Source organism: Heptranchias perlo, chromosome 15 (assembly GCF_035084215.1).
Source record: "Heptranchias perlo isolate sHepPer1 chromosome 15, sHepPer1.hap1, whole genome shotgun sequence".
In the NCBI taxonomy this organism is placed as follows: domain Eukaryota; kingdom Metazoa; phylum Chordata; class Chondrichthyes; order Hexanchiformes; family Hexanchidae; genus Heptranchias; species Heptranchias perlo.
Genome location: NC_090339.1, coordinates 34,069,587 through 34,084,840, shown reverse-complemented (window position 1 = coordinate 34,084,840; position 15,254 = coordinate 34,069,587). Strand labels below are relative to the sequence as shown.

At 39.9% G+C, this 15,254-nt stretch overlaps 1 protein-coding gene across 1 annotated transcript in view; it reads right to left on the bottom strand.

The window, feature by feature from the left end:
* Positions 1-369: 369 nt before the first annotated feature.
* Positions 370-15,254, bottom strand: part of prps1b (phosphoribosyl pyrophosphate synthetase 1B) — a 31,753-nt gene continuing 16,868 nt past the window's right edge. Inside the window, exons 2-7 of the mRNA XM_067997044.1 lie at positions 14,348-14,531; positions 9,848-9,946; positions 8,917-9,041; positions 6,600-6,773; positions 5,712-5,871; positions 370-3,080 (exon numbers count right to left, since the gene is read on the bottom strand). Coding sequence (XP_067853145.1) covers positions 2,988-3,080; positions 5,712-5,871; positions 6,600-6,773; positions 8,917-9,041; positions 9,848-9,946; positions 14,348-14,531 — 835 coding nt within the window. The 3' untranslated portion in view covers positions 370-2,987. The remainder of the gene's footprint in view (positions 3,081-5,711; positions 5,872-6,599; positions 6,774-8,916; positions 9,042-9,847; positions 9,947-14,347; positions 14,532-15,254) is intronic.

Here is a 15,254-nt window from a genome sequence, read left to right as displayed (position 1 = left end):
ATGCTTTTCGCCAAACAGCCTGACAACACTTATTATGAAAGCTCACATTAATAATGGAAATTTGGGTGAGATACTGAATGGTAACTGCTGCCCATGTAATTGTATCTCAAAGTATCACGGGGAGGGTGATGGAAGAAGGATGGAGAAAGATTAAAAGGAAGTTAATCAAAGCTGTCAACTGTAGAGTTTATCTACATCAACTTTGTGACAATGCATAAACTCTATCAAACTAAAAAGGGAAATTCAGAATACTTGCATGGCAAAAATAACTATTTCATCACATATGTTTGTTGTAGCACATGATTGAAGTAAACTTAAAAGCCCTTCAGCTTTTCTCTATACTGTTTTAATAAAAAGCTAAAAACCGAATAATGATTGCAGACTTGCATTTAATATGTAGAAATTGCCCCAACACATTTGTACAGGGTTCGTCAAGTTCATCAAGACAGTCTTAAAAATTCATCAATATTTCTATGCACAGATCACATCAAATGTTTGAATTATTGTATATACTTGTGCACAAGACAACTCCAATCCAATTGCCAGCCAAAATACCCGAAAGCAATGTATTGCTCACACATGGCACCACAGCTCCCAAGAGCACAAAATCTGATTTTCCATACACTGCCACTGCTGAGTACAGATAGGGAGCAGGAGGCCAGAATAGCACTAGAAAGTCATAGAGGTAGGAGCATGGGGCCAGTTTGGAGCAGAGCCCAGGGTGAGCTAACAGTACCATCCACAATATTGACTCATGCATAGGAGAACTCCCCCCTCCCACTTTCAACAATTGGTGATCCAAATCTCTAGTTTTAATAGATGAGTATATAAACTAAAGAATTTGCACCCTGCATACATAAACTATTTCAATGTCTTATTTGTCTTCACATACACAGTTCTTGCAGGGGAATGGTGTGCACTTCATCCAGACACAGTACATACATGTCTCACTAAATTTTGGAAATGCAATTTGTTTGTAGAACTTCTCATCTAGCAATCCCAACTCGGGTACAGTACGACACAGAATCACCTTGCGGATGAAGTCCGATCTGGGAAACTGAGGCTTCCCACATGCTCCCCATGACCTGCCACAGTGCCAATGGGCTCAAACAGTCCAGTCGTGCATGCCCAGGGCCATTGGGGACTGGCTTAAGGCAGTCTCATTTCACACTGGAGTCAAACAGTAGGTAAACCAAACTCTCATATCCTTGCTGATTGGAACCTAGTCCCTAAAGTGTGCAAGCCAGCATTTTAACCAAAAAATCTCCAAAAAATGTTTTCAATTCATGTGAAATTTACAAAATAACATCTTGAACCTTAAGTCACTTGATGTTGTAGAACAAGCAGCAATATCCCTAGTAAAGCCAGCAATCCAACTGAGATTGTATCTGTAAAATTATCTTCTTAAAGTTTCAATATACTGATGAGAGCTGGCCTTAATGAGCAGTGAAGCCTAAAGACCCAAGACAAGTCCCATTTTATGTCATTAATACCTATAGATTCTTCTACTAGATATAAATGTTAAGGAAAAAGCTTTTGGTTTCAGGATTGTGTAAGCTCCTTGAGTTTCTAACTTGCAAGTGAAATTTGAATGAGTTGCAGTATCAGTACCAAGGCTGCTGTCTTCTTAATTCTGCTCCTCCCCATCTTATAAAATGTAGTCTTCTAAAAAGAAATTGTTTTTCTAGGATGCTCACAATAAAGCTTCACACAAGCAGTTCTGCAAAGTTACCTTACTACCAAAAAATATACACCAGCATTAGTTTACTAGCAAACTAGGAGCAAAATCAATTTGCTACTTTTAGGGATTATGTTTAAGCAACCGGACAGATTTAATGTCTTGCCACCCATCACAATATTTTGTAGAACAAAACTGATCAGACCGTTAATGAGTTGTAACCCAATTGCATGAGTCACAACAGTTTTTTTTAATATATGGCTCATAAATGTGTATACAGAACAAGAATAAAGATGTCAAGTAAAACAAGTTGCAACATTGACTAAGTATGTATTGGTTTATCCAGGTTATTTGGATTTCACAAAGAAAAACAACCCTCTGCTCAATTCCCAAAAAAAGGTTCATGTTGTCTTAATCAAAACTGCTTTGGATCCAGATTATAAAGGCATATATACTACCCCTGAAATGAGCTATATTCACTAGGGTTCCAATTCACTGAAAATTGCATGGAAACAACTTCTAATGGATCATGAGGGAAGCCCAACCCAATTCAATCACAACTCAGAAGGAATGCATCAGTACCATGCAATAATAGGATTGTTCGTAACTGTGAAATTATTACTGTACTTCTAAGTAAGGCACAAGACAGTAATAATCTGCTCTCCTTTCTCTACATCAGACTTCAGCCTGAGCTGTTTCAGGTGGGAAATATACTGAATTTGATTAAATACACTGTTTCAAATGATAGAAACACAAATTTTACAACATGAAAATAGCAGGGAATAAAAAAAGTGATTGGATACATTCACTCATTTTTCCAAAAGCACCATATCTATTCTAGCTTTGCTAAAACATCTGCAGGCACCTAGCAACAATGTGCTCCAATTAAAACAGTGGCGGTTTACGATGAAAAGCCATCCTACAATCTGTGAGACGTATAGCAATCCAGTAATATTACAACATGGATAAGAATGTTGAGAATACACAGGCATGATTCTTTTTTAAAAAGTAATACCAAATAGGTTTTCCCTTTTTTAAATATATAGGGCTATGTAATGTATTATACATGTTAAACCCACTTACGTCTGCTGCATTTAATTGTAAACGTCCAATATATTGATGAATGTCTAATCAAAATTTTTGTCCTGACAGTTCAGATAGAAGTTTACCACAATGTGAAGCAGAAGCAAAGACTACTTTTTACCATTTGGTGTGGCGGGAGAAGGGCCGGGGAGGGGCGGAGGGGAGGAGAGGAAGAGAAAACAATTTGGCAAAATAGCATGTACTGAAACAGGGGATACCCTAGATATTACAATGGAACATGACTGAACAGGTAGGACACAGACTCCCCATTGTGAGTTCTTCGAATCGCTTCGGCAAGGATCATGGAGATATCAATAACCTAAAAGGAAATAAAAGATGATTCAGGATTTGTGTTATGTATTAGAATAGACAGATCAGTTTCCATTTTAGTCATGCTACGAATTATGTTAGAAACTAGAAACATTAATTGAAATCCAACTTAGTTGAACTGCACTATAGTTTGGCAATCTTACTAAGGAGAAGAAAAAGACTAGGCAACCTAGGGAATAAAACACAGCATTAAGCTTTACATTGCATTTGGGAGTGGTATCTACATCGAATCATAGAATAATACAGCACAGAGGGAGGCCATTTGGCCCATCGTGCCTGTGCCGGCTCTTTTGTAGAGCCATCCAATTAGTCCCACTCCACTACTTTTTCCTGATAGCCCTGCAAATTTTTTCCCCTGCAAGTATAATCCAACTTCCTTTTGAAAGTTACTACTGAATCTGCTTCCACCACCCTTAGGCAGTGCATTCCAGATCACAACAACTCGCTGCGTAAAAAATGTTTTCCTCAGGTCGCCTCTGGTTTTTTTGCCTATCACCTTAACTCTGTGTCCTCTGGTTACCGACCCTTCTGCCAATGGAAACAGTTTCTCCTTATTCAAAGTCATGACTGGCTAGAGTAAATAAGTCTATCAAATCTCTTAACTATCTCTGCTCTAAAGGAGAACAACCCCAGCTTCTCCAGTCTCGCCACGTAACTGAAGTCCCTCATCCCTGGCACTATTCTAGTAAATCTATTCTGCACCCTCTCCAAGGCCTTCACATCCTTCCTAAAGTGTGGTGCCCAGAATCATGAAAGGGCATCCCCATTTTCCAATAAGGTTGTCTTCGTGAACATAGAATAGATTCGTAAAATATTACAGCACAGGAGGGGCCATTTGGCTCATCATGCCTGTGCCAGCTCTTGGAAATAGCTATCCACTTAGTCCCATTCAGTGCCCATTATCCTTTAAATTTTTTCTAAATATTTATCCACTTTCCTTTTAGAAGCTATTATGGGACTTGATGTACATGGTAGCAGAAGGTGGGAGTGGACAGAGAGAAAACAAAACACAATGCAAGGCTGGGTGAGGAAACAAACTGAGCAGAAAGCAGGATTGGGAGTAGGTGGATTAGGTTGAGAGAAGGCAGTGGGAGTGTGAGAACCCTTACTATGCTATAAATTGCTGATAGTGCATAAGCAGTTGAAAAACAAATTGTTAGTGGTAGGAATCAGTGAGCAACTACAATGCTGGGCAAGGGAGCAGAACAGTGATAAGTGGGAACCGGAGCACATGGGCTGAAGCAGGTTGAGCGCGGCAGGCTACATTAAACCCCTATCCCTGCATTGCTCATATTATCACTAAGTTGAGAATCAGCAATTTATTTTTTAAAGTGGTGCACACAAAAGCCATGTATATTCTCACTCCCTATGCTCCTTGTCGCCCCACCCCCACAGAATTGCAAGTAAAACAGTACCAAGTTGGAAACCAGTAATTTTTTATTATTAAAAAGGGTTTAGTGTTAAAAGCAATTTACCAGTTTAGGGCTGGGAACTGGTGAAGAAAAACAGAGAGGTCCAGTCTAAAGGCTGTAAATAAAGAAGTGAAGCCGACCAGCAACGTAGAGGCCTAGTTGCAAAGCCACCAACATGTGAGGTTCAGAAATAGGCTTGGAACCAATGTCACAAGCAGCAGTCACGGAGGAGCAGGGTGGGGATGGAGGTAGAGCAGCAAGGCTGCATAGAGAGCTGAGCGTCTGCATCGACCAGAAGAAGCAACAGGCTGGGTGGTGGAAAGGTAGCAAGGCCGCCAGATGCAGGATGGCCCAGGACTAGTGGCCAGATCAGCTGAGAGATTAAAAAACAGGCATAGCAGCTCCACCTAGTATTGGGAAGCCTGCATTGCATGGTGAGTAATTTATGCAACTTGGCATTTTAGTAAGTAAGGTGGCCAGGTATCATTACCCTATTGTCACACTAGATGTGATCAAATTAATGGCACAGGAAATAGAGTGCATGGAGTTGCAACACTTAATATAGTATACATATATGCTTTAAAATTAGGTTAGGAAGGGGAGTTCTTCCCCACCCAATACTCAATGAGGCTATTTTAGGGCCTTACCCTGAATGAAGCCACTGTATGAAGCCACAGGCTGAACATACAGAGGCTCAATCATGTGAACATGGGACATGTTTTGCTCTGTACCATAAAATTACTGAGACCAAGTGATTGTTCTTAGGGATCTTTAAAAGGACTATTTCAAAACAATGGCCATATCCAACAAGAGAAATGAGAGCAAGGAAAGATCTTAGCATCTAGCCTCAAATAATTAAGATGAACCAGATTAAGAAGCAGGTTTAAAAATTATTTTAAAAGCTATTTTTTCTTTTAAGATGTGATTCCACAAATATTTGCTTTTCCTAAGCTGTTCCCTTCATTTCACCTAATGCAATGGTCTGTGACCTCCAAAATAAAGCCCAGAGGCAAGCATTTAACTACATAAACTAGAATACTTCCACAGACATGTACCACTAACTGGCCAGAATCAGACCGATTCCATGTGAACTAAGCTTCAAGCTGTATTCCAGATACGTTCTAGGAACAGAGAAGTATTTGTTTCCCTTGATACCATCACATCAAACAGTTCTACCCTGTAGCATGAATACTTCATTCCTCATGTACCTGTATTTTAGGACAGTGCTTCATTTTGTCCTCTTGAGGTATTGTATTAGTAACTACCACTGCTTCAAAGCAGGCATTGTTGATGCGGGAGATAGCAGGACCAGAGAAGATTCCGTGTGTGAGGATAGCATAGACTTTGGTGGCTCCGGCAGACAGCAGCCTGTGATGCACAGATAAATCAAATCAGAAACTAAGCTCCTTCCCCTCTTACTTTGCCGCTGACTAGCATGTCACTTCCATTTTTTGATGGGACAATAACTATTTGAAAAAAAACCACACATGCATAATTACAAATTAAATAGAATACTGGACAGATCCATTAATTTACTCATTATTCCTAAACAATTCAATCGATGGTCCGAGCTTCTCTCCTACTGCTCAAAACAAAACCACTCCAATTAGTGAGTTTCACAGATCAATATATTACTAACTTGTGAAATTGCTGGTATGCAAGTTAGATAAAACAGAGCACCAGACAGCACTTTGTAAGTGTAATTAAAAAACAAACTTGAGGTATGCATTTCAGATAAATTTTCAGCACCCAATACAAAAGCATACACACTACAAATATACATTATATTTCTCATCTACAATTGAAGTTCCCTGCTGAAAGCACAATGATCTCTTTCCCCCTTTAAAAATCAAAAATGAAGATACAAGAACCATGACAAAAATCAGATCAGAGAAATTCAAGAGCATCGGTGTCGAATGGAAAAAGGCGATTGTTTTAATTCATTTGTGGATACTGCTACAATAAAAACACAGATTTGCGAGATGAGATTAGTACTGCTACAGTAAAAAAAGATCTGGGAGGTGAGGATCCGATTCCTGTAAGATGAAGCTGCTCTACAGCATTTCCTCTAGCCTCTATAATTCAGCAAGACTCACTTGTCCGCAGCATGGCAAACTGTGCCACAAGTGTCTGCCATATCATCAATAAGGATAGCTACTCGGTCCTTCACATCACCAACCAGAACCATTCGGTCAACTTCATTGGCTTTTTTACGCTCCTTATGAATCAACGCAAAATCCACATTCAGTCGATCGGCAATAGATGTAACTCTATAAATGAAAGGTGAAAAAAAAAGTAAATTTGCTGTGGATACTCCCTTCGGTTATATGAAGATAAGACGTGTACAAACAGTGAAGAACTATGACTATTAAACCAACAGCTTTTTTGCTGTATTCCACCATTCAATTTTCTGATTGTAATTATAATTGCTTGGAAATGAATGCTGATATAAGTAGGAATGGCTTGAAAGGGTTAACAAACAAAAGGAGTGGGACTGCCCGGCAGAAGTGATTCAGCAGCACTGTTAGTAGATAGCTGCCTATTAAACTAACAGATTCAGGCTTGGTAACACTGCCGTGGACAGAGTACCAGCTCAGATCTATTTAGAAAATACTTTTAATACAAAATGTATGGAACAAGGATGCCAAGGTTAATATTTTTTGTAATTTTTTTTTTTTTAAAAAGAAGTATGCCCTGATGTTTTTAAGATGAGAGAAAACAAAAAGAACATTCACATTTACAACAGTCAGAAATGAGACACACAGGCTTGTCAAGGCCAAAATGAAAGGTCATGTTTGTTGAACAGATAATAAGTGATGGAATTAGCTAAAGAGAGCCATCACAGTTTGTGCTGCTTTGAAACATATTGAAGATCAAAAGTGAAAAGATTTTCACAAATAGACTTGAGAAAACCTGCTCCTTTTCAGAGTTGTTCTGCTACAGGTGTTTTACAGCTCAATCTGACCACATTTCCAAAATATAATCATTATAAGTGCTTGTCTTGTGCATGTCCAAACTATGTGTCACTAAATAAGTGAATTTCTGCCACTAAAGTGTACTACTTCAATTGATCACCATGCAAAATTTGAAAAGAGCTGTTAGAGATTGGTTTAAATGAAGTTGAAAGAATTTACTTTGTGAATTAAATATATGTAATGAGGGATTTTGGACAAACAAAAAACAGAAATAGAACAATCAGAATGACAGAATAGTTAGTCAAGAGATTACAGGATTTCAGCAAAGTTTAAGGACCCTATTTGCCAGAAATAGGCAGACAAGTTAAGAAACGTTAGTTTGTGATTTTATGGTCTGACTTCCCCATAAGGAGTCTGTAGCAGATGTTATTTTAATCAGAATCGGTTGATGCAAGATGGTTTGGTGAGCTAAATTCAGGAATCCAATACTTCCTAGATTAAAACAGTAAATTTCCAGATGGTTCTTTGATGGGGAGTTTGGTGAACTGGTTAAAGATTCACCTCCTAATCACTGATTGATATTCCTTGCAAGGTTTATTAGGGAATCGATCCTAGTGCCCTTAAGAGTGGCTTCTTTAATTCAGTTATAAGAACATAGGAAATAGGAACAGTAGTAGGCCATACGGCCCCTCGAGCCTGCTCCGCCATTCAATAAGATCATGGCTGATCTTCTACCTCAACTCCACTTTCCCGCCCTATCCCCCATATCCCTCGATTCCATTAGTGTCCAAAAACACAAGGAGTTTAAAGTTGCATCCAGAGAAACCCTGTACTAGCCTAAAACAATACAAATGTGATGATTGGTTGGCCTTCCCTGGGCAAATCTGTTTTAGGGAGGAACCAAGCCACATAATTAAACGTTAGATATGCTATGTGATTGATTGGCAGCTTCTTTTGATTTTAGGATACAGCTATTGAAATTCCAGTAAGCCCTGGTAACTATTTTGAGTTATTTATTTAACCAGTTGTTCAACATCTTTGATTTTGAGTCTATAAACAGCAGTTGTGCAAAGTAAACCTCCAATGAGAATTAATTAACCAGACCATTTCATAGTTGGTAAGACAATAAAAGCTATACTTTTAAAGTCATTTAGGAATTCAGCTTAATATAGTTATTGTTAGTTGCTTATTTTGCTTATGTGAGGAATTAGCATAGTATAACCAGAAACCCTGGAATTCTGTGGCACAAGCTCAGTGTGTGGCAACTACAACTAAATTCTGTAGCATGAAAATGGAGATTCTACAGCATATCTATCCAATTTTGGTGGAATATTCCAGACTTTTTTTTAATATAAAGAATAATTTTTTTTATTGAAAATACACAAAGATGACAACTATAATTACAATTAAATATTAACAACCATTGTAATTTGCACCCCCCACCAAAATTGAAGGTTCCACCCCTAGTTTCTTCTTCTGCACCCCTCCAACCGCCCACCTTTTGGCTCCGCCGGCATCAGGAGAGACAATTATGCAGTTTTTCCATTCTGGAATGTTCTCCTTAATCCACTTAAGTACTGCTGGTTCAGCATACAAGTTATCCACAGGGATATCAAAGAAACCCTGCGGGAGAAGCAACAAGAGTCAAAGCAATTTAATGTAATACGTGTAGACATATCAGACTGGGAAGTTTTAATAGTTTTGCTTGGAGAGAACATGCAAGATATTTAATTTCAATGACATTTGTCAATCCACTTTTCAAGAGGCTCTTTGTCTCCCAATTTTCTCTACTCCCAAAGATAATGATTCATGCTGGGGTACAGTTCCACAGGTGTGGGTCAGCCCTCTGTACCTCATCCTAATGCCCTTCTCACCTACTGTGCATCTTCTAGTCCTGGTCACTGGATAGTGATTAAAAGCAGGAGCATTGGCTGATTTTTCCCCTCCCAATACTGATTACTTAACACCAAACACGGATGTTAGCCTCTTCTACTTTATAAAGGATTGTTAACAGACCCAATATAAAAAAAATGTCCTGTGGTTGTGCTCAAAGACTGTTGGAGAATTAGTTGCAGGTTTTGCACACCTGGTTAGGCATGTATTCAGTACCTCTGTTTCACTAGCTTTCAACTGAAGCCATGCAAAACAATTTTCATGATAGTATTTTCAAGAGGACTTGGTTCACAGAGGAGGCTGTTTTAGCATTTTAGGCAAGATTTTAGTTTTCTGCTCAGCTCTTGAAATTTCATTATTGGTCGTATTATACTGATTGGTATGCTCACCGAGTTGCGCCATTAGTAAAGTCCTTTAGTAGGAAAACTAATAAAACGGAATGGTTTCAGGAAACTGTCTACAAATGTACCCACATTGAGCCAATAGTGATTTTACCTGTTTATTTATGTTTCTCCCAATAAAGCACAGCAGCTCACCTGTATCTGAGAGGCATGCAGATCCATAGTGATGATGTGATCCGCCCCAGCCACCGACAGCATGTTAGCAACCAATTTTGCTGAAATAGGTGCCCGACTCTGAAAATAAGACCAATTCAGCATTATAATCAAATCTCAGAAGATGGTACGTATTGTCGAGAGCTGATTTTTAAAAAAGCGTTTTAGGCATCCTTCCTAGAACATTTTTTTGGCACTTACTGTACAAAGTACATTTCTTAAGACACATTTCATTACATTATTTTCAGGAATATATTCTTCAGGAGGCCGTTTTAAATAGTCGATTTTAGTTTTCTGCTCAACTCTTGAAATTTAATTATTGGTAGTGTTATACTGATTAGTAAACTCAACGTGGTAAACTCAGAGTTTTGCCATTAGCGAATTGCTGGCCAAAAAACTGGAAGGATTATGTTACTGCAGAAAGGAAGAGCTATGTTCCTTGTCCTCTCTGCAGCCTTTGACGTGGTCAACCACACCATCCTCCTCCAATGCCTCTCTTCCGATGTCCAGCTCAATGGGACAAGTCTTGCATGGTGCCACCATTACCTACCCGTTCATAGCGAGAACATAGCCACCAATGGCTTCTCCACACTCTGCACGATCCACCAATGGCTTCTCCACAACCTGCACGATTATCTCTGAAAGTCCCCAAGGGATCTATCCTTGGACCCTCCTCTTCCTCATTTACATGCTGCTGTTGGCGACATCATCCAAAAACATGGAGTCATATTCCACATGTATGCTGATGACACCCAGCACCATCTCACCACCACCGTTACTGACCCCCCCTCCCCACCAATGCCATTTCCTCTGTGCTTTCAAACTGATTGTCCAGCATCCAGTCATGGGTGAGCTGCAATTTCTTATAAGTACTTAAACACCGAGAAGACTGAAGCAATTGTCTTTAGCCCCCATCACAACATAGGAACATAAGTAGGCCATTCAATAAGATCATGGCTGATCTGTGACCCAACTCCATATACCTGCCATAGCCCCATGTCCCTTAATGCCTTTGGTTATCAAAAATCTATCAATCTCAGATTTAAAAATTAACAACTGAGCTAGCATCAACTGCCGTATGCAGAAGAGAGTTCCAAACTTCTACCACCCTATGCGTGTAGAAGTGTTTCCTAACTTCACTCCTGAAAGTCCTGGCTCTAACTTTTAGGCTATGTCCCCTAGTCCTAGACTCCACAACCAGCAAAAATAGTTTCTATCTACCCAATCAGTTCCCCTTACTATCTTGAAAGCTTCGATCAAACTACCCCTTAATCTTCTAAATTCCAGGTAATACGACCCTAGTTTGTAAAATCTCTCCTCGTAATTTAACCTGTGGAGTCCAGGTATCATTCTAGTAAATCTATGCTGCACTCCCTCCAAGGCCAATATATCCTTCCTAAGGTGCAGTGCCCAGAACTGGACACAGTACTTTAAGTGTGGTCCAACCAGGGCTTTGTATAGCAGCAACATAACTTGTACCCCCTTGTATTCTAATCCTCTAGATATAAAGGCCAGCATTCCAATTAGCTTTTTTGATTATTTTCAGTACCTGTCCATGGCATTTTAATGATCTATGTACATGGACCCCTAAGTCTCTTTGGACCTCCACTGTTTTGAGCTTTTCACCATTTAGAAAGTACTCTGATCTATCCTTTTTTGGTCCAAAGTGGATGACCTCACACCTGCCTACAATGAAATCCATTTGCTACAGTTTTGCCTATTCATAATCTATTAATATCTCTGTAATTTTATACTTTCAGCTACACTGCTTACAATGCTGCCTATCTTTGTGTCATCGGCAAACTTGGATATGTGGCTCTCTATCCCTTCATCTAAGTCGTTAATAAATGCAGTGAATAGTTGAGGCCCCAACACAGATCTCTGTGAGACACCAGTCGTCACATCCTGCCAACTTGAGTATCTGCCCATTATCTCTACTCGGTCTCCTGCCACTCAGCCAGTTTCCTAACCAGGTCAATAATTTGCCCTTAGTTTCATGAGCGTCAACTTTAGCTAACAGTCTCTTACGAGGTACTTTATTGAATGCCTTCTGGAAGTCCACATGAACAACAACCATAGACATTCCCCTGTCCTCTACTTTAGTCACCTCTTCAAAAAATTCAATCATGTTCATCAGGCATGACCTAACCGATACAAATCCTGGCTCTCTGATCAGCAGAAAATTTTCAAGGTGTTCAGTCACTCTATCCTTAATTATAGACTCAAGTAATTTCCTGACAACAGATGTTAGGCTAACTGGCCTATAATTCCCTGGTTTCCCTCTCTAACCTTTCTTAAATAGCAGAGTGACGTGCAATTTTCCAATCTAAAGGACTGGTTCCTGAATTGAGAGAACTTTGCATGATTAATTACAGTATCTGCAATGTTCTCACCTACTTCCTTTAAAACCCTGGGATGGAAATCATCTGGTCCTGGGGATTTGTCACTCTTTAGCGCCATTATTTTCTTCATTACTGTTAATTTGCTTACATTAATTATGACGAGTCCCCGACCCTGATTCAAAATTAGTTTCCTTGGGGTGAAGGCATGTTATCCTCTTCCTCTACTGTAAATACTGACGCAAAGTAATTAAGCCATTTTCTGATTTTCATTTACAATATCACCATTATCAGTTTTTAAAGGGCCCACATTGTTCTTGACTATCTTCTTTTTCCTAATATAACTGTAAAAAGTGTGTTGATCTTGATATCCCTCGCAAGTTTCTTTTCATACTCCCTTTTTGTAGCTCTTACTATCTGTTTTGTCACCCCTTGCTGTTCTTTGTATATCTCCCAGTCGCCAGGATCTGTGCTTTTTTTTTGCATTTTTGCATGCTTTTTCTTTTAGTTTTGTTACCCCTTACCTCTTTTGTAGTCAATGGTTGTTTTTTTTGGCAAGTAGAGCTCTTGTCACTTAGGGGTATAAACTGGTTCTGTATCATGTTAAATTCTTTTTTGAACACCTCCCACTGATCTTGTGTCATTTTACCCATTAACAGATTTGCCCAATTTACTGTGGACAGTCTCTGTCTCATCCCGTTGAAGTCGGCCTCAACTAAATTTAGAATCTTAGTAGCAAAGATTTCTCTCTCCCTTTCAAACACAACGATGAACTCGATCATATTATGCTCGCTATTAAACAAATGTTCACGCACCTTTCGGCTGTTAACTAAATCTGGCTCGTTACTCATTATTAAATCTAATATGGCACTGCCACTTGTTGGTTGTAGGACATATTGTTGTAGAAAGCTGTCCTGAACTCAAGAAATTCACCACCTCTCTGACAGTGAGCTCGTCTGCTTATCCTAATCTATATGAAAGTTAAAATCCCCCATTAAAACCACTCTGCCTTTGCTACGTGCTTGTCTAATCTCTGCATTTATACACCCTGGTACTTCACAGCTGCTACCAGGGGGCCTATACACAACTCCCACTACAATCTTAAATCCTTTTCTATTTCTTAATTCTACCCATAAAGTCTCCACTGTCTGCTTAGCTCACATTATATCCTCTCTTATCATGGAAATAATTTCATCCTTAATCACTAAGGCTACGCTTCCCCCTCGATCAGTTTCCCCATCCTTCCTATAGACCTTATAACCTGGTATATTCAGTTTCCAGTCCTGAAAGTCTTGCAGCCATGTCTCAGTAATGGTTACCACGTTGTACCAAACTCGATACCATTGTTGATTCCATCTCCCTCACTGACCGTTGACTCCGGTTGAACCAGACTTTTGGCAATCTCAATGTCCTATTCCACCGAGTTGAGCTTCTGACCTCATATCTTCTCTTATCACAAAGACTGCCTGCTTCCATCTCCATAACATCGCTTGCCTCAGCCCATCTGCTGCTGAAACTATCATCTCTGGACTTAACTGTTCCAATGCTGTCCTGGCCAGCTCCCATTCTCCATGAACTTTGGCTCATCCTGAACTCTGCTGCCTGTATCCTATCCCACACCAAGTCATGGTCATCCATCACCTCTGACCTTGCTGACCTACAATGTCTTCTTTTCCCTAAACACCTTCAATTTAAAATTCTGATCCTCCTGTTTCATGGCCTCACCATCTCTAACCTCCTCTTGTGCACCTCCCCTCCCTTCACCCTACTACTGCCGACCCGTGCCTTCAGCTGTCTAGGCCCCATACCCTGGAACACACTCCTTAAATCGCTTCGTCCCTCCAGCTCCCTCTCGTCCTTCAAGATCCTCCCTAAAACCCACCTCTGACCAAGCTTTCGGTCACTCCTAATATCTCCTCCTTTGGCGTGGCATCCATTTTTGTCTGATTATGCCACTGGGATGTTTTTCTAATTAAAAAGGTACTATATAAATGCAAGTTGTTGTGATTGGTAAATGAATGTGTATTTTGGGGAATATTAAAATCTGTAATGCAGTATACTACACTAATCAACTCTGCTAATAATACTAAATAATCTTTGCACACTGACTGACAGGATTGATGTTCTGAATCAAATATCCTACCTTGTCCTTCTTGTCTTGCCTGGCATAAGGGAAGCAGGGGATGACTGCAGTGACACGGCAGGCTGAGGCAATCTTGCAGGCATTGATCATGATGAGTAACTCCATTAGATTGTCATTGATTTCTCCGCAGCCACTCTGTACAATGTAAACATCTTCACCTCTAACGCTCTCACCAATCTCCACACTTTAGGGCGGGGAGAAGGGAAGAGAAAAAAAGAGGGGAGGGAAAAGAAACATATTCAGTGAACTCTTCTTTTGCTTATACAGAGGATAGCGCATCACATAAAGTAAACAGTATACATGAAACACCGGAAAACACTAATGTTGGTACATGGACATATGGAGCCGGAAAGGAAGAAAACAAAAAATCAACTAGGTAAGGAGTGTCCAACTGGAAGCTCCAAAACCGTAGCAATTCAGCTCTCAAAACTCAACCCTGCTTGAAGTTATATCTCTTATTTACTGGTTTCTCTTATTTGAATTTTGCAGACCTAGATGTTTGGAAAGTGCTGATCTCACCATTATTGCCTCACTGGTAGATTAGAACACCGTTAGTATCAGAAGCTTGAACTACATGTAAATCCAGAAAATTTGCTATCGCCACTGACTCAATGGGCGGGGTGGGGGTGGTGGGTGGCGGAGCTATGATAATCAGTTCTGACAGTTTCGGCAAGGGTACTGGCAGAGTAGTGCAAGTGTCCCAGGAAATTATGGTGCTGCATAAATAAAAGGTGTAACACACTTATGCCATAATTTCCTGGGAACTTTACTGTGTAAAATGAACCCACAGCTGTAGATGTGCCATTTCAACAGTCCAAGTCTCCAGCAAATTCAGGGCTATAGGATCGGAGGCTTAGCTTAGGGTCAAATAGGACAGAGGTTGCAAACAGTCTGGTTCAGCCGGGGT